Source organism: Astyanax mexicanus, chromosome 1 (assembly GCF_023375975.1).
Source record: "Astyanax mexicanus isolate ESR-SI-001 chromosome 1, AstMex3_surface, whole genome shotgun sequence".
Lineage (NCBI taxonomy): Eukaryota > Metazoa > Chordata > Actinopteri > Characiformes > Acestrorhamphidae > Astyanax > Astyanax mexicanus.
Window position 1 is genome coordinate 8588659 of NC_064408.1, and position 19602 is coordinate 8608260.

Genomic DNA, 19602 nt, shown 5'->3' on the forward strand with positions numbered 1-19602 from the left:
CCTAGCCTTGTTAAAATGCGAAGTTAAAAAAATAAAATAAAATGTAATGTTTGAGTCTATTGATGTATTTTTATGAGCTTACTACTGTGAAGTTTCCTGTATCTCTAAATTAAAATAAACATATTAATGTATATTCTAACGAATATAACCTTTGTTAGAGGTTAAATGAAAAAATACACAAGTAGGGTGTAAAACTTTATTAGCTGTGCATATTGTGTTTTCAATAATTTTTCTATTTTTCCTTGATTTTTTATTTCTGCATCTCAGAATAAGAATTTTAGGGAAATTATTTCCTCGGTTTTCTGTTTTCTTTTTTCCTTTTTTCCCCCATTTTTGTATCTTGTAACAAAAGTTGCATTATTTCCTGAAATTCTGTTTGCAAAAGGCGAAAATAGTAAACAGGAAATTGGGGAAATTGAAAAACATTTCTTCTTTACTATAGCTAATAAATGGGAAAACTAAAAAATGAAGACCCAGTTTTCTATTTTCGAGTTTAGCTTCAAACATTAATCAAATTTAACTGATAGTAATTACATAGTTACACGCTGTTTAATTGTGATCCTGCAATTATGAGGTTTGTAAGATTAAAGAATGACATAAATTCTAACAAATGCTTATATATGTAATTTTTTATAGATCAGAGCATCATAAACAGACTGGTTATGCCGATTCATCAATCTGACAAGCTTTACTAATTTAGAAATAAAAAATTAAATATACAAATTAAAATTACAGTATTATGTATTTATTCCTATACGCATATGGACTGATGTTTTTGACGCCCTCTGCTGGTCGTTTATTAGATCGGCACTGCTGTGAAAAACCTGTTAAGACTTTCTTATTCAATTTCTATATAATCTATATAATTTCATTCATTAAATTAGCAGCGTATCATTTTAGACTAATAGAGGACACCTTATATTTACACACATACTGACACAGCGTTAGTGTTTGCAAAAACATTGTATCTCCGGTTTTACCTTTTTCACTTTTTAAATTATATTACATTTTATTTTTGTTCTTTTTATTCAAGTTTAGTCGTATGCATTGTGTTAAAATTGAATGCTAAACAAAACTAGAATCATAGAAATTAAATAACCTAATTTCCTCATGGTTTGACTCCCTTAAACATTTTTAAAACATTTCCTTGGACCAGGCCCTGTAGAGGTGGTGAAGCTGCTTCTTCTTGCTTTAGGTCCTCCCTTAGTTACTCTAAAGGATATAATGTGTGTGTGTGTGTGTGTGTGTGTGAGAGAGAGAGAGAGAGAGAGAGAGAGAGACTGAGAGGCAGTGTTAGTCTGAAACTCAATCCCACAGTGAATATCATTAAGATTTTATAAGAGAGTTCTCAGATTACATCCGAGGAATCAAACCTCTGTACAGCAGTTTTCCTCTTTACAGCAGTGGGTCAGGACTGTGCATTTCTTCTTAAAAAATTAAATATGAAATTTAAGTTACATAATTACGATGTGAAAAGAAAAAACTTTTCAGAGTGGGTCTGGTGTGAAACGCTCTGTTAAAAAAACGAAAATAATTTACAGCAAAAAGTAACAGAGCTGATCACGTCTCGACTTCCACAGTTCCCCTGAACTTCCAATAACTACCATATTTATACTCCACTGTTTCAAACGCATGCTCATTTATAGTTTCTTCAGAAATCAAGGATAATAAAATATAAAAAACGAAATATCCTGCTTTTGTTGTAGTAACTGTCTCTACTCTCCAGAGAAGACATTTCTACTAGATTTTAAAGCATTGCTGTGAGGATTTGATTGTGTCCAATTACAGGAGAGTTAGAGTGAGGTCAGGATGCTGGATATTCTTCACCACCCCACCTCAATCACACCTCCACAACTCCCTGACTCCTCCCAGAAGTACTGGATGGATGCTAACTCTCTATAAATTAAAGTACATTAGTAGTTTGGGTACCCCTGATATTGTTCATGATTTTCCTTTATAAATCACTGTTTGTTCAGATCAGTCATTTCAGTTAAATATATATCATATAGCAGCTGAAGACAGTGATATTTAAAATTTATTTTTAGAAAGCATGAAATAATTCTGTACTCAAAATTAGACAGGTGCATAAATTTGGACACCCCAACAAAAAATGACAAAAATATTTAGTAGATCCTCCTTTTGCAGTAATAACAGCCTTTAAACGCTTCCTATATCTTCCAAAGAGAGTCTGGCTTCTGGTTGAAGGAATTTTGGACCATTCTTCTTTTTACAAAACAGAGATTCCTGAACTTTTTTTTCCACTGTATATAATATTCTCTTTAATATATCCCTATACATGTGAACATAGCTAAAGTCATTAAAAGCCTTTGCCACTTCAAACAACTAAAGAAATAACGTAAACAAAGCATCTTAAGACAAATAAGACTCTGGGTTTTATTTAAAATTACAATCTGAGAGGAAAAGCCAACAAGAGGAGAGATTAACAGTAAAATTCCATTAAATCACATTTTTTACAGTTTTCTGTACTGAACTGACCACAGTCATGCAATCACAGACACACGATTCATCTCCTTCACACGAAAGAATCCACGTGTCTGAACACATTTCATTTAAAATCAGCCGAATCTGACGGCCGAGAGAAAAGTGAAAGTATTTCCTCCACAGAAACTTCAGACCACCTCCATAATCACTGTCTGTAACACCAGCGCCGGTCACCGTGCGTCCAGTCATGAGTTCATAACCGTTTTCATGCAATCAGAAGCCAAAACATGATGACCAGCGCCACAAACAGGAAGAGGCGGGACAGGAACTGTTCATCCATGTGCTGAGGGGTACCAGGAGCAGCTGGAGAGTGAACAGAGATGAGACGGGTTTAATTTAATATAAATACATCAACCAAGCCCAGTTTCTAAGAGTGTACTCATACTAAGCACGGTTCTGCACCCTCCCCACTCCCCCGCTGGCCTGCACTCACACTGAGTTTAAACAATCCGTGCCTAAGTCACACTTATGTCATTACTCACGCTGAATTCAACACCCCCGCCATGAAAAGCACCCTCTCTTGGGAGCGTGCGCCCACCGTCTCCATGATAAAAACTGGGGGTGGGTCCCCCCAGTGCCCCCTTCCACTGCCCCTCTACTCTCAACTTCCGCCTGTTCACCTCGACTTCCACAGTTCCCCTGAACTTCTAATTCTTATTCTTATTTTACACTATTACACTATTATTTTAAACGCAGGCATTCTGAGAGGGAGTTTAATTAAAGCTAAAATATGTTACGTGATGCCTGAGATACATTTTCCCTTCTAGGCTAAAAAATGATTTTCACTTAAAACTTATGTATTGACTCTGCCATTCTACATTCATTGAACATATAGGACACTATATAGTTCTGCATTTATAGACTCTATTCCTCGTGTGATGTTCTGGCATGAGCATATCAGACACAGCATAAATAATAGAAGTCATGAAGGAGTTCATATCTTATATGGAAAAATGTTTAAGTGGAGATTGTTCCTAAAGCACTCTTACGGTCTACATACAAAAATACTTCTGGTTACTCCTTGTTTACTAATTTTACTTCTGCTTTTCCTTTAATTTGCTCTCCACTGTAGAGACTTGCAGGGACTCTAAATACTGAAAAGTTCATTTTTCATGGTCTTTAAACTGTGAAATGCAGCTTAAAAGACCATATTATCAATGGCCATCACTATAATAAGTATATAAAACATACCTTTAAAAAATATGATATCCTTAAGAGAATATTTGAGAACATCCTTAGACGTTTTGGAGAATTTAGAAATACTCTTATGAACAATTTGTGTTACCTTCTCAGAGAAGCTTTTGTAAAAAAATAATGAAAGGGCAACATTTTTGTTGCTTTTTAATTAAAGATGTAGGCTCTCACTCATTCTTCCCCAGAAAGAAATCACTAAAGCCTAATATTGCCATGATATTAATGTTCACAGCGTGCACATTAATCTTTGCTATAACAAAGAACAAGGTTTGCTCAGAGTTTAGTGCTTTATATATTTGTGGGCACATACCTGCAGGTGGCCTTCCATCATTGATGTTGAACGCTGTAGCAAAAATGCCAAAAGGAAACGCTCCAATACCAAAGGACATCTGGAAGCCGCCATCTCCAAAGCCAAATCCTTGAAATCCCTGCAACCCACAACAATGCTTTTAGCTTAATGAAGAAGATTTAATAATGATGCACTTATTTAAAAAAATCGAATATCTTTAAGACCTTAGCCTCTATTTTATGTTTGATAATACTGTGGCAGCTAATAATTTAATAGCGTATTATAATAAATACAAGCACTCCAACTCATAAATCCATAAACTCATCAACAGCTTGTTCATAAAAGTGTTTAGGACAAAAGGAGCTAAAGCGCGTGATGCAATCTCAAATGCCAGGTGTTGTCATTACCTGAGAGGGGCGCAAAAAAGCTCTTTTCCACTTCTCTCTTTGGAGGTGCCTCTTAATAAGTCCCTTTGGGAGCGATTCGTTTACTAATGAATTACTTGCATGCTGGCAATACAGTACCTTCCTACCGTCACGTAATAGTTTCATCACACATGGCTAGTGCAATGTGGCATTCGGTGTTGCATATATATCTGTGTGACTCCACATATAACTCGCCAATCAGTGATTCCACCCTGTCATACGTGTCTGATTGCTGAGGGTTTAATAAATAAACATGGCGGCTGCAGCTCAGTCTGACTTTAGATGATGAAATAATTAAGTGCTTAATGTTAAACCTGTTTTTTTGTTTTGTTTTGTTTTAGCCCAGAGCGAGCATATCAGGTTAATTAGAGTAAAATGGTGCAGTTACTTACCCCACGGTTCTCAGGCTCCGGTCTCTGCCCCTGTGGTCTGGGAGGAGTTCTCTCTCTGAAATCCCAGAGGAAGAAAAATAATGAGTTTCAACAATTACTGCGATTTGGTTCGTGCCAACAACATGCTTCACTTTTTTATACTCATTTAATACATATTTGAACTTTTGTTAATCTGGAAGTGAGGGCTGTTTTTGTGCATTACAGAATACATTATAATTATTCATAATGTTATTGTTATGCAAAATGACTGATTCATAGTAACTAGACCAATATATGAACATATGATCAATAGTTTAGGCTGACCTGAGTATTGCCTATTGTTTTTACTATACAAGAAGTCCCATTACCATGAATAAGCTTGTATATTGACTTTCCTTAAAACAGTGGGTTTTTTTATGTTTTACACAATGAGGATATTTATACCTTTTTATATTCCAATTTCAATGTCAAAAAAATTATAATTAAAAGCTCACTGCTCTTTAAAAAAATAATGTGAAAATGGATTATGCTTTTTGATTATTATTATATCAGTGGCATGAAATGACCATAAAATTGTGTATTGCAATTATTTCTAGCACAGTATATTGTCAAAATGTACTATTGTGACAGACCTACTGTCAGTTAATGTTTTACATTGAGATAAAATGTCATATATATATATTAATGGTTAATTTCATGTGAACCAGGCCAAAGGTCTCAATTGTGTGAAATGAAATGATGATTAACCTCGGGTCCTGCTGGCCGGTGCTGCCTCGCCCATACAGTGGGATGACCTTGTCTCGGCTGATGCCTGCTTTACATACTGGACACACCTGTCTATTTGGCCTTGTTTCCAACCACTGTAAAGAGAGGAAATTGATGTGGGTAATTAGGGACAGTGAAAAGCCTCCAAAAGATTAATATGCATTAGAACGGGGGCACAGACAAAACATGGCAGATCAGGTTTCAAGATGGAAAGAAGACAACGTACCTGATGCAAGCAGGGCCAACTGTGAGCCAGCAGCAGAAAAAAAAACATACAAAGACAATATTAATTCAGTTATGAAGAAGCAAATGACAATAATAATTATTACTGAGATTAATATCATTCAATAAGATAATGGCCTCTTACCAGAAGAGGTGTCCACACAAGCTTATTACTGCATCCTTGGAAGTGTCCAAGCAGATGTTACATTCAAACGTGCTGTCCTGGCTGCTGCTTTCTCCTGATGCTTGGCCACTGGAGCCGGTGGCTGTAGTGTCGGTGGGTGAGGAGCCCGATGCTGGAGGAGGAGAGGCACTAGCCATGATGTTCCTCAAAAGGGCGATTGTGAGCTGCAAGGGTGGGCTGAAAAACACCTGAGAAGAAAAAGATAACTCAATAAACTCTGTAGCTCTAGAAATATTTTAAGATACAAATTACTTTTACACAGACAACACATAACAATTAAGGTCATGCAAGATAAAAAAATACATATAAATTGAATATACATCTTAAAAAACACTTTTAGCAAAGATAAATCCATCATACACATCGGTCATTGTTTATTTCTTATAACTAAGACATGTAGCCAAATGCCTAATGAATAAATAATTACAATAAATAAATACAAAGAAAGTTGTAAAGCATGGATCACATTTATCTGATTTTGGCTTTTGTAAGAAAACAGGATCAGCAGATTAAAAGATTAAAGTTTACAGTGTGTAAAATGTAAATTTAGAATGCTTACAACTACATGGCTAGACATTGTGCAAAATCTATTATAAAACTATCAATACTGTTAATGCAAAACGAACTAAAAAGGGACAAGTCTTAATCCAAACAAACCACATTTCTCACTCCTGTAGTGTCTACTATTAGTGTAAAGCAAAGATTTAAGCTTGGTAATCCTGTAAAACTATATATATAAGATTTTATCAGCATTAAGAGACATTTATGTATTTCTTAAACTACAGCACTATATTTTTTATATAAAAAAAACCTGCACACATAACCTTATCTTTCCAATGCTGATATAAAAATAGTTTATACTGTAAGATCAACATTGCTCCTTTACAGAAAACACATGCACCACAACTACGATTTTCATTAAGTAACTGATGCATTATCAAAAATGTTGTTTGGCAAGATGTGTATATAATTAAAGTCTGAATAAACAAATCTTTGGAAAGAGGCAGTGTAAATAAAAAGCTATTAAATCTTTTAATTATTTGGATTTATTTGCTATGTATATTTTGTAGTAGAATATTGGAGTCTTCTTTTCTATGCATTACAGACCGAAAACAGCATTCTTACATTATTTTCCCATTACTTGAGATCGTTAATTCAGGTCTGAAAGGGTTAAAGGTTACTAAAGGAATAGATTTAAGACACAATATCTTTCTAATAAAATTATCAAATTTCTTATTTGTATAGCACCTTTCATTCACAGATGCAATTTAAAGTGCTATATAAAGATAAGAGTCAATACAAGTTTAGGAAAGTTATAAGAAATTAGAAATGAAAGGGAAATAATATGTATTTATTTATAACAGAATTAAAATGAATAAAATTGGAATATAAGACATAACACAGAACAATGTCAAAATAAAACTACAAGACATTATAAATAAATAGTGTATTTTTATCAACTATCTCAACCCAATTGAAAGAAATAATGTAACTTTAATTATTTAAAGAAAAAGTACCTGAAAACATTTAATTTCCTTTAAGTAAGCAAAGATTCCAGTCGAAATAGAAATCACAGAATTCAGAGTAAGAGATAAACTATTATTATCATTAGATAACTGGCAAATGAACAAAATGTTATTGATAAACCTCAAAAACAGCTCAATTTAAAGCAAATAAAGGTCTAAAATCCAATAATCCTCCAGCAGTGACAGACTACAGACCAGCGCCTGATAATACAGCCTTAACTCCTCAGCGCCACTGTTATTAGCAAGGGTTAGCTAGAGGGTTAGCCAAGCTAGCGACCGTAGTTTACTAACTTTATAACTTACTTCTGGCTCTAAAATAAGCTGATTTACAATCTAAATAATGTTATTAACCTACCTTAACCGTTTCATCCAATAAATCCCCCTGTCTCCGCCGCACACACCAACTGCTGTAGATCACCTAACCCTCCGTCCTCCGGTTAAAGCACCAAACCGCGGCGCATCAATTTCAGCACGATTGCATCAAGTGGAACCCCGGAAAACGCACTCGCATACGTCACGCGAGGATAACCAATCAAGTGGCAGTACGGCGTTGCGTCTTTAACAGAACGACCAATCCGATTGGAGAAAGTCTGCGTAGGGCATCTATGTAATGCTGCAGACCGGAGCCCCAGTGGGCGTGGCTAAACGGCGGAGCATGTGTCAATCATTTTCGACTACACTTTCGTTGTCAATCACTTTTTATTAAGCCAATCCTCAGACAGACCAAGCTGTCCATCATTTTTTACTGCAGCCAATCACCTTAACAGATCTGTCAAAAGAAGGCGGAAACTGCATTGCTACCGGTTGAACGTAGCGCGATTTAAGCTTCTGAACAGCGGTGAAGCTGAATGTGTGTAAGTATTTTACAAAATACTATATTAACAGTTTAAAAACATGTATGTGCTACTGTAGTTAGTCCTGCCTATATGCCGCTCTTAAACAGAAGTAACTGAATGAAAACGTTAGAAAAGCCCTGACTTTAGATATTTTTAAATCAAAGATTAAAATACTCGTTTTTCTGGAATGGCACTTTCGTGTTTTTTAATCGTGTATATGTATGTGTGTGTGTGTGTGTGTGTATATATATATATATATATATATATATATATATATATATATATATATATATATATATATATATATATATATATATATATATATATACACACATATATATATATATATATACACATACATATACACGATTAAAAAACACGAAAGTGCCATTCCAGAAAAACTGTTCCAGAAAAACTGTTTAAACTGTTAATATAGTATTTTGTAAAATACTTATACACATTCAGCTTCACCGCTGTTCAGAAGCTTAAATCGCGCTACGTTCAACCGGTAGCAATGCAGTTTCCGCCTTCTTTTGACAGATCTGTTAAGGTGATTGGCTGCAGTAAAAAATGATGGACAGCTAAGTCTGTCTGAGGATTGGCTTAATAAAAAGTGATTGACAACGAAAGTGTAGTATCTGATTGGCTGCAGTCGAAAATGATTGACACATGCTCCGCCCTTAAGCCACGCCCACTGGGGGCTCCGGTCTGCAGCATTACCCTTCTAGCGTAGGGAGCAGTGAGCGTACGATTTGCCGGAGCTCGTTTTCTATTCCCACATGTAAACACGCAACATTACGAATTATGTCTGAAATGCTGAATTCAGCAACAGCAGAGGTGCACATATATACTAGTGCATCTAAAAAAAATAAAATATCTTTAAAAGTTACTTTATTTCAGTAATTTAGCTAAAAATGAGAAAACTCATATATTAGATGCATTAAACACAGAGTGATCTATTTTAAACGTTTATTTATTTTATTGTTGATAATCAAAAAATAACATAAAAACTCAAATTAGAATATAATATAAGACCAGTTGGAACTTTTGGCAGTGTGGGCAGTGTGCCAATTCCTGCTGGAAAATGAAATCCACATCTCCATAATAGTTGTCCGCTTGACATGGCTCTTCAAACCAACACTGATTGTGGAAACTTCATACTAGACCTCAAGCAGTTTGGACTGTGTGTCTCTCCACTCTTCCTCCAGACTCTGCTCCCTTGATTTCCAAATGAAATGCAAAAATTACTAATGCTCAATTACTGATGGTTTGGGGAGACATGACATCTGCTGGTGTTGATCCACTGTGTTTTATTATCAAGTCCAAAGTCAGTGTAGTTTTGTTTTCCCAGAAAATCTTACAGCACTTCATGCTTCCCTCTGCTACTGACAACTTTTATGGAGATTTCATTTTCCAGCAGGACTTGGCACACTGCCCACACTGCCAAATGTACCAAGTGGTCTTATAAAATATTATAATTTTCTGAAATACTAAATTTGTAAGTCTTTATATTTCATTTTTGGGAGGGGGGGGGGGTTAGGGGTTAAAGAAAAAATATATTCATTAGTTAGAAAGATATCAATATTTTTTGAAATACACCCTGTGTTTTAAATACTTATTTAGTTTTTCTGAATAAATAAACATGTACTGCTCATACAAGGATACTTTTACTTCTAAAACGGCTGAACAGTTTTGTACAGGTTTGTAAAATTTGCATCGTGCTGGGTCATACTGAGGAACAATATATTAAAATAATGTTTTAAAAAATATGATTAAAAGGAAGTAAAATAAGCACTACTTAACTATAAATTGGGGTTTGCTGTCACCTCTACTTACAGGCTTAATATCATTTGCAAAAAAACCTTAAATTGCATTGAAGTATAAAAGTAGATAAGGTATACAAAAGATGAAAAACTATTTTAAAAATGCAATATGAAAAAAGGGATGTTTTAGCTGGCTTTTATATGAATGTAAAATATTAGTCTAGTACTGTAAAGCTATGGTACTTTAATTTAGCTGTTTTACAGTATTCAAGCCTACAATATTAGTTGTATATGTACAAATAATTGTCTATTAAATGAAAGCAGATTAAGGCAGGACAAAGAATAGTGGTATTACACCTTTATTATACATTAAACACACTATATTGTAATACATAACAGCTATTTTTATATATTTTAAACTGCAGTCATTATAGTTCTCTGTTAAAAGAAAACGTCTTCAGGGCTATAAGAATATCAGCTGCTTTTACTTTGCGAGGTGGTAAAGGTGGTGAGTGAATGCATGGGGCTGGATTGTCTGTTGGGGTTTATTGTTTTTACAGAGGGGACAGTGAGAGTGATTGACCCCCTGTCGTTACTCATCACGCTTGTCCTGACGCTAAGCTGGACCCATCAGCACTCTCTGTGATGTTATGCGTGAGGAAATGGTGTTTTGGTATTGAGAACAGATGAGCAGCTGTGATGTGAGAAAATGCACTGGGGGTGGGTCATGTGACTGAGAGTGTGTGTTTGGGTGGTGTGTAATGTGGGGTACTCATGATAGGGTTGAGGGGGGGTGTACTGTTTTTGCCACACTGGCGTTAGTGTGCTCTTTTGGTCAGGTCTAGGATGAGGCCTAGAGCATAAGAGTGGGTTCTCACTTCCTATACCAACACTGTGTAGACTCTGTGGTTTAAATGAGAACTGGTGTAAAATGGACTTTTGGTGTATTAAAACATAATAAAAAGTACTTATCTTTATCAGCGGTCCGAGATCTAGAAATGTTAAAAGTTTGTCAGAACACCCTTCAGACTGGGTGACAAGGGGCATAATTTGCCCTGAGAAATAGTTTTTTCCACCATTATCCAGCTCAAAGTAGCTCCACACCTCCTTGCTAGAATCCGGACAGCCCTGACATTTAAAACGAGGCATTAATAACTTAAAAAGTGCACAAGAAGCTTATTAAAAAAACACTGTTTACATCTCATAACGCTAGCTTCAGCTTCATACGAAAATAACAGAAGCAGGCTATGCCGAGCCTGTATATGTATGTCTATATTATTTATCATATGTGTTATATATCATCAAAGGTTAGTACTCTTCATCATGTTTTTCTACACCAAAAGTCCATTTTATACCAGAGTTCTCCTTTTACCTTCTTTAGTCTCTTTTAAATATAGCTCCCCTAGTGCCCACACACAGGATTAAAGCAATAGATGCAATGCACATGACATTACAAATGGGGGAGTCACTGTAGTTTTGCCCACTGAGTGGCAAAAACACAGACTGTGTGGCAGCTGTAAGGTCAATTTATTCTTCTGTATTGAACCAACGCCATAGCGTAAGTGTACCCTGTGTGTAACTGCGCACCCTATATCATAGGTTGTTCCATTGATCCTTATGTACCTGCCCACACATTCCCACCTTTATGGTGTTATGCAGTAGATAGACAACGATGAAGTATTCTAAATACTTAACATAGCCATCTAGATAACATCATGCACATCTGACACCACATGTGCTGCATTGTAGATTAATTCTACAAATTCTACAAAACAAATGGAATTGTTTAATAAACAAAAAAGTGTTAAACAATCCAAAATATGTTTTATATTTTACATTCTTCAAAGTAGCACCTCTTGCTCAGTTGACAGTTTTGCACATCTTGGATGGATTTTCTCAGTCAGCTTTATGAGGTAGAGTCACCTGGAATTCAAGCTTTCAGTTAACAGCTGTGCTGAACTTGTCAAGAGATTTTCTTCTTGAATTTCTTGTCTCTTAATAAAGTGTTTGAGAGCATCAGCTGTAAAGTAGTGAAGAGGTAGAGTTACAGGTATACAGTGAATAGATATATTTGAGTAATTCTAATCCAGATTATGAGAAGCAAGAACTTCTCAACTAAGTGAAGAAAAAAATACTTTAAGAAATGAAGGTCAGTCAATCTGAAACATATCAAAAACTTTGAAAGTGTCCTCAAGTGCAGTCAAAAAGACCATAAAAAAAGTTTATGATGAAACTGGCTCTCATCAGCACTGCCCCAGGAAAGGAAGCGCAAGAGTTACCTTTTTTGCACAGGATAAGTTCATCAGAGTCACCAGCCTCAGAAACCACAGGTATACAGCTCCCCAGATGAGAGCACCTAAATGCTTCACAGAGTATTTTTTGGTTTGTTTAACACTTTTAAGTTTCTACATTCCTTATGCGTTGCTTTATAGTCTGGGTTTTCCTACATTTACAATGTACAACAGCAAAACATAGAGTAAAACTGTGTGTCCAAACTTTTTGACTATTTGTTACATAAACCCAAACTTTTAATTTCAGTAGGGTCATTGTTTTTCTGTTAAACATTGTATTAAACAGTGTCTGCTATGATTCAGTGCTGGATCAGTGGTAAGAGCACTGGGTCATCAATTAGATAAACTAGATGTTAAATAGAAACTGGAAATACTTGTCCATACCCTTATTCTACTGGTTCGGAGAACATTACATACTGTGATTTCCAGCGATGAACACAGTAGACAAATAGACCACAGTTGAGTTTCTATCAACGGAGACAAAGTCGATACTGATTCAGTGGAAGACACTAACAGCTAAATATATGTATATAAACATGAACCTATTAGCACCATGCCCAGTTACAGGTGTATAAAGCATACAAAGCATTAAAAAGTTTAGAAATAATACATAAAAACACATTTTAAACATCAACTATAAAGTGCTATACAGAACAAAGTAAAAAAAAACATATATAAATGATATAAACAAAATACATACAATTAAAACAAATTGGTTAAACCTAATACTTAAAAAATAAAATATCTGATCAGTAGACAAACAACAGACCACTAAAACTTAAGCAAATTAGAACGGGGAAAATCATACATAAAAATTTGGAATAATTATTAAACAGAATGTAGGCAAATGATAAGTCTAGAAGAATATATACAAAAAATATATATATATATAAAAACTATTAGTGATCAGCTTGATTAAAAGGAATGCTTTGCGTCCACATATCCATTTATGCCATAAATCATCTTATGCAAAATTGGAACTTTCAGTCTTTTAAACTTTTAAACTTTTCAGATTTTTTAAGGACAAAACTGGGAACTCATCTGATAATGTGTTCATTTCTTTCTACTTCAGAATGGCCTCTGACCTCTTAACTTTCTCATGGGTTTTAAATGGCCCTTTCAGAAGCTTCCACAAGAGGGAGGCCAGATCTGTAACAACTGGTCAGACATTGCATCATAAGCCTGTTATGTAACAGTGGATGCAAAATTAGAGTAGCGTAGTGTAGCAATTATATATTCAAAGATGTTTTCCTGCTTGGAATTACAGGTTATTCGTACAGTTGCAACCTGTTATTTAGCATTCATAAATACAGATGTACTACCCAGCAGAAAGTAACCTTAAGCAAGCATTTATCCAGCAGCTTTCCATCCCCTCACCTTACATATAACTTTAAGTAAGTCCACAGTGAGCTTGGGCTCATCCTAAAGGACAAGAATATAGCTTTTACATATAGATCATTCTCTATACTAGTAAATAAGAACCTGTAAACTTACACCAACAAGAAGGTTTTAAACCACGCCCATAGAGCTCATTGATAGGTTTGTGTATAAGTATGTATATATATATATACGTATATATATATATATATATATATATATATACGTATATATATATATATATACGTATATATATATATATATATACGTATATATATATATATATATATATACGTATATATATATATATATATATATACGTATATATATATATATATACGTATATATATATATATATACGTATATATATATATATATATATATATATATATATATATATATATATATATATACGTATATATATGTATATATATATATATACGTATATATATATATATATATATATATACGTATATATATATATATATATATACGTATATATATATATATATATATATATATATATATATATATACGTATATATATATATATATATATAAAAAAGTCAATAAGACCTTTTTATACTTGGTCACTTCATGGGTAAACAATTAAATGGAATTTAAGAATTAAAATATAGCATTCTCCCCTTTCACCTTTTCACCCTAAATTCACCTTTTCACCCTAAGAAAGCCCTAAAACTGCTTAATCCCTGGTCGGTTCACTAGATGCGCTTGAGCACTTCTTACTCCCCTGTTCTGGACACAACCAGTGTTCCACCACACTTGAAAACAGATGTACCACAACTTTAATACTTTATTACAAGTTCAAGTTTATTTTATAGTTCAAGTTTTTTATTTCATGATTATTTTTTACTTTTAACTAGGTGCACTTGTGTATTTGTGCCACCTCTGTTTGGGACACAGCCAGTAGCCAGTGTTCCTGTACACTAGAAAACAGAGGTACCACAGCTTTAAGGTTTTGTTTATTTCATGTTTATTTTTGACTTTCTACCCCAAGAAACACATTTTTTACCCTTGGACTCCTCTAACTGCTTAATCCCTGGTTATTTAACTAGGTTCACTTACGCACTTCTGCCACCTCTGTTTGGGACACAGTCAGTGTTCCTCCACACTATAAAATGGGGGTACCACAACTTTAATACTTTAGAAATTTGTTTTTTAAATGTTTGACTTTCTACCTCATGAAACACTTTTTCACCCTTAGAACGTCCTAAAACTGCTTGATCCCGATGATTGCCAACCGATGTGCTGCATATGTTCTGGACTTAAATACATTTTGGCAAACTATTATTTCTACTTACGCAGACGTAATATAGAGACCAATAGATCATTCTCTATTCAAAGCAACTATCTTAAAATTAATATATTAGCATTCTTCACTTTATTAGCAAGAAGGCTGATATTGCTTAGATGGAAAGATCCTCTTCCCTGTACTTTTTCTCAGTGGACAAATGAAATTGTACAACATCTCTAGTTGAAAAAGATAAGATATAGTACTCTCTTCATGGATCTCTTCAGAAACTTTATACAATATGGCAAGTTTTTTTGATGTATAGAAAAGTTGGGCACATACCACAAGAAACACATTTTCACCCACAAAACGTCTTAAAACTGCTTAATCCCTATTTAACTAGGTGCACTAGGTGTACAATTGCCACCTCTGTTTGGGACACAGCCTGTAGCCAGTGTTTCTCAACACTAGAAAACGGGGGTAACACAACTTCAATACTTTCTAACAGTTTAAAGTTTTGTTTTATTTGTTATGTTCATTTTTTTATTTTCTACCCCAAGAAACAGCTTTCTTACCCTCAGAAAACCTAAAACTGCTTAATCCCAAGTTAGTTGAGTGGATGCGATTTGAGACACAGCCAATGTATATCCTCTACAGCCGTCACAACAGGAAAGCAGAGCCACCACAGTTTCATTTTTCCCAAAAATTGCGTCACGCTGCAATAGCGTCAGCACAGAGTAGCGAGAAGTGACGGCGGGGGCGGGGCCTTGTTGCGGGCAGGCGGGGGCGTCGCCGCGGTGGGCGGGGCGTTACTACGACGGGAGGGGCGTTGCTCTGGTGGGAGGGGCTTCGTAGTGTACGGGCGGTGTGTTGGTGCGGTGGGGCGGGGCTACGCCGTGGGCCGTGCCGTTGCCAGGCGCAGGGGGTCGGTCGGTGTGTGCGGGAGCCGCGGAGACCTGCGCTGCTGCTGTACAGTAGTGTTGGTAGTTGTGTGTACGAGCAGAGTTCAGGGTTCTGGAGACTTTTAGGACTTTTATGTGTTATAAAAGAGGCAGAAGAGCTGAACTACACCCCTGGTTAGAGGCGCGGAGAGCCGGTCAGCTGTAGGCGAGCCGTTCCGCTTTAAGAGACTTCAGCTGGGGGATTGACATCCAGCACAGACGCGGCTAACGGAGCTAGCCTAGCGATAATCTGCCGGAGTAGCCAGCCATCAGCGGGTCTCTTTCGCCTCACGTCCGACCGGGGGACGGAGAGACACCACCCCCCAGCTCCTGGAGACCCTGACCGTCAACTAAATGATCATGGAGAGGAAGAGGGTGGACTGCCCGGCTCTGCCACCGGGCTGGAAGAAAGAGGAGGTGATCCGGAAGTCGGGACTCAGTGCTGGCAAAAGTGATGTTTATTACTACAGGTAAGCAAATAAAACACACTGGAGCTCCACTGATGTTTCATAAAGTGAGTAAAGTTCTTTATTTTAACATTTTAAACAAGCAAAACTCATCCAAAACTAATTTACTAAACTAAAGCTCCCTAAAACAAGCTAAACTTCACTTTTAAACACACAGTAAGTTTGTATTTCTTACTTTAATGCCTTTCCTTAGCATTACTGTATATTAGGAGTGGGCGATATGGGCCTAAAATAATATCACAATATTTCATGGTATTTTTGCGATAACAATACTCTTGGCGATATGAAAAAAACACTGAATTGAATTGAAACAATATTGAAAAAATACACTACTGCAGCAAAATGGAAAAAAAAAATAACATTATATTATTACATGTGACATGATATGATATGGCATATGGTATGTCATTGGAATATTAGGTCCCCACAAATGGCTTAATACATGATCGTGCTCTTAAGTTGTAGTTGAACTTTACTTCTTAAAACACGCTGGTTTAAGAGTTGAGTCTTACTTAATGTATTATTCTGCTTAAGTAATGCAGAAGTACTAATGCAGAAGTATTATTATTATCATTCTTCTTATTATTTAACACGTGACATGGTGGCTTAGTGGTTAGCACGTTGCCTCCCAGCGCTGGGGTCTTGGGTTCAAGTCCCTATCTGGGTTGAGTTTCTATGTTCTTCCCGTGTCTGCGTGGGTTTTCTCCGGGGACACACTTGTCCTGGTGTGTGGGTGTGTGGGTGTAAGTATGTGCAGTGTTTTGTGAATGTGTGTATGACTGTATGCCCAGATCTGGATTGACACTCAATCCAGTGCTGGGTGAGCTCCTCAGTGCCCGATGCAGTCCTCCAGGTGAATGGTTGGTTCCGGTTAAGAGTACACTGTGCGCGATTGGCTGCCACTTCTTACCGATGTGTGTGGGTGTGTGTGTGTGTGTGTGTGGATGAGTGCTGAGTATAAAATTATTGTGTGTGAAATTTAATTGTAAAGCGTTCTTGAGTTTTTAGAAAGCCGCTGTATAGTAAGTGTAACTTCATTTATTTATTCATAAATGCTGTTGCAGATTTTTCCAACCAGAATGTCCCCATAAGGACAGAATGCCCAAAACAAAGTCCCCATACACTGAATACTGAATAGATTTTAACACTGGCTCTTATAACCACCCCAGGATTCATTCTGCCACAGATTTTCTGCTCTTTTGTTAAGGATCTGTGGACCACATCATCAGAATGTCATAGTAGGGGAGCAGTCTGATCCAAGAAGCATATTTATGATGATGAACTGGTCTAATAATTCTCAAGCATCTCAGCGTGAGGACACTGATCCAAGATCAGCTCACATCAGTCCTCTGTGGTGCAGTTTAAACGACATGGGCAGATACCAAATCAGCATTCATACTCTGAGAGAGTTTTCACACCTGACAGTTCAGTCTGAAATCAAGTTTGTGTGTTTGTTACATTGTTTGCAGTACATACTTGACACTGACCGGTCAGTAGTCTTTATTGTTCAGCGAGTTGTCTTTCCAGGTGTTGTACCAAATTTAGCCTCTACTTGCTCTCAGATATCTTTTATTTTTGTTCATATATGAGAGTTCATCTACAGTAACAGCAGATAGTAGGGGTGGAAATCACAAGGCATTTCATGGTAAAATATAATTGTCTGTGATAACAATATCACAATAGTGTGATTCTACAATACGTAACATATCCTAAGACAATCCTGTACAATACTTAACGGCATTTGTGTTAGGAAAGAGGATAAAATACTCCTAAATAAACAAATATAAAGATTTAGCAACTTTAGTTAGTCAAATCGGGGGTCTTTGGGAGTTTAGTACTCCAATAAAAATATTAGTATATTGTCCCATCCCTAATAGACACAGGTATCAGCACAATTGCAGTGCAGTAAGCATGCATGCTACCAGTGTCACACTGCTTCTTTTGTAATTTTATTTTGTTAAATTACTTAAAATAGCCTGCCTTAACATTGAGATTTGGTCTAAAAGGTGGTCTCAAAGTCCAAACTATCTAAAAAGTGTGTTCACTCTGTAGACAAAACAGAACATGGTTCAGTTGACCAAATTTAGGTCTTTAGCTCCGTACTAAGTCTTCTAACTTAGTTCTGCGGCTTTGTGAGTTCCAGCCCTAAAGAGCTGTGTAGCAGTAAAATCTAGAAAACAGCAATTCTCTGTGCTGTAGAAAGCATAGAGGAGTCCAAAAAGGGTTGGCAGCCTTCTCTGTAGGTGGATGTCAGATGAGCATAGGTTAATATTACCCTTATATTGCCCTTAAATTATCAGTTAGGCTACGCTTTGTGCTTTTAATGCCACCAATGTAACTTCTGTGAAACTTAGAAGTTTAGAAATTCAGATAAAAAGGTTTTTGAGTTCTTGCTTCTAGGTCAGATCCATAAATATTATTTTCTTGTCTTTTAATGTGGGTGTTGGTAGTGGCTAAGTATATTGCTGTTTAGATGGCAGGCTAGAGTTTGATACCCTGGCCTGGCACACTCACTGCACCACACCAATAAGAGTCATTGGGCGTAACTCATAACTCTAGATTCTTTTGCTTGTGCAACATAATTCCCACGTAAGTCACTCTGAATAAGAGCAAAGGTACGCCGGCCTTTACAGCATGAACAGTCTCCTTTTAATCCCGTACCTACATTGCTGAAGTTTTGGCCCCTCAAACTGTTCTAAAGTGTTCTGATAGATAATAACCAAATAATGGTCAAATGGAGATATAGGGTTAGTGTCAGAGTGACATTTTTATGTGCAAAAAAAAAAGGTGAACTTGAGTGATGTGTTTTTTGATTGCAGAACTTGGGTAGACTTGGCACCGGCTGGCTGTAAATGCAGTGAAGCTTGTAAGAAGTGCTTTCGAGGCAGGCCAGGTGATCGTAGGCACAGAGGCTATAAGCTTAGTGTTCACGCTGTTCATTATGTGGAACAGAAACTTGATTTCCTTGGCTCAGTCACCACACCATGTTCCTTCACTTCTCGTCTCATTTTAAGAACAGTCAGTGGCCCCTGATTACAATATAGTTTGCGGCTTCATATAATTTAAAACAGTACTTTTGCAAAAACTGATAGTTTCACATTTTCCCATTGCTTTTTTAGTCAACATGGAGCTAATGTAGCTAACAGGTAATAACTTGGAGCTTGGGGCCACCAGTTGGCAATGTGCAAACCCTGCACA

At 36.2% G+C, this 19602-nt stretch overlaps 2 protein-coding genes across 3 annotated transcripts in view; one reads left to right on the forward strand and one right to left on the reverse strand.

Moving 5' to 3' along the window:
- Window positions 1-2370: 2370 nt before the first annotated feature.
- Window positions 2371-7983, reverse strand: rnf185 (ring finger protein 185). The gene is made up of 7 exons (XM_049463117.1): window positions 7834-7983; window positions 5914-6140; window positions 5773-5791; window positions 5529-5641; window positions 4803-4857; window positions 4007-4124; window positions 2371-2805 (listed from the first exon to the last, which is right to left on the reverse strand). Exons 2-7 carry the CDS (start codon window positions 6087-6089, stop codon window positions 2708-2710), a joined length of 579 nt encoding a protein of 192 aa, XP_049319074.1. The 5' UTR covers window positions 6090-6140; window positions 7834-7983; the 3' UTR covers window positions 2371-2707.
- A 7923-nt stretch (window positions 7984-15906) lies between these two features.
- Window positions 15907-19602, forward strand: part of mbd2 (methyl-CpG binding domain protein 2) — an 80891-nt gene continuing 77195 nt past the window's right edge. For both annotated transcript variants that reach the window (XM_022668829.2, XM_049463208.1), the window contains exon 1: window positions 15907-16407. In XM_022668829.2, the coding sequence (XP_022524550.2) occupies window positions 16292-16407 (116 nt within the window). In that variant the 5' untranslated portion in view covers window positions 15907-16291. The remainder of the gene's footprint in view (window positions 16408-19602) is intronic.

What these genes read in the sequence shown, in the direction of transcription:
- rnf185 (XM_049463117.1), bottom strand. Translation starts at nt 6,089, where the DNA reads ATGGCTAGTGCCTCTCCTCCTCCAGCATCGGGCTCCTCACCCACCGAC. An exon ending in CGGAGCCTGAGAACCGTGGG is followed by an intron (nt 4,125 to 4,802) that starts GTAAGTAACTGC and finishes TGTGGGTTGCAG; the next exon opens with GGATTTCAAGGATTTGGCTT. An exon ending in TGATGGAAGGCCACCTGCAG is followed by an intron (nt 2,806 to 4,006) that starts GTATGTGCCCAC and finishes TTCACTCTCCAG; the next exon opens with CTGCTCCTGGTACCCCTCAG.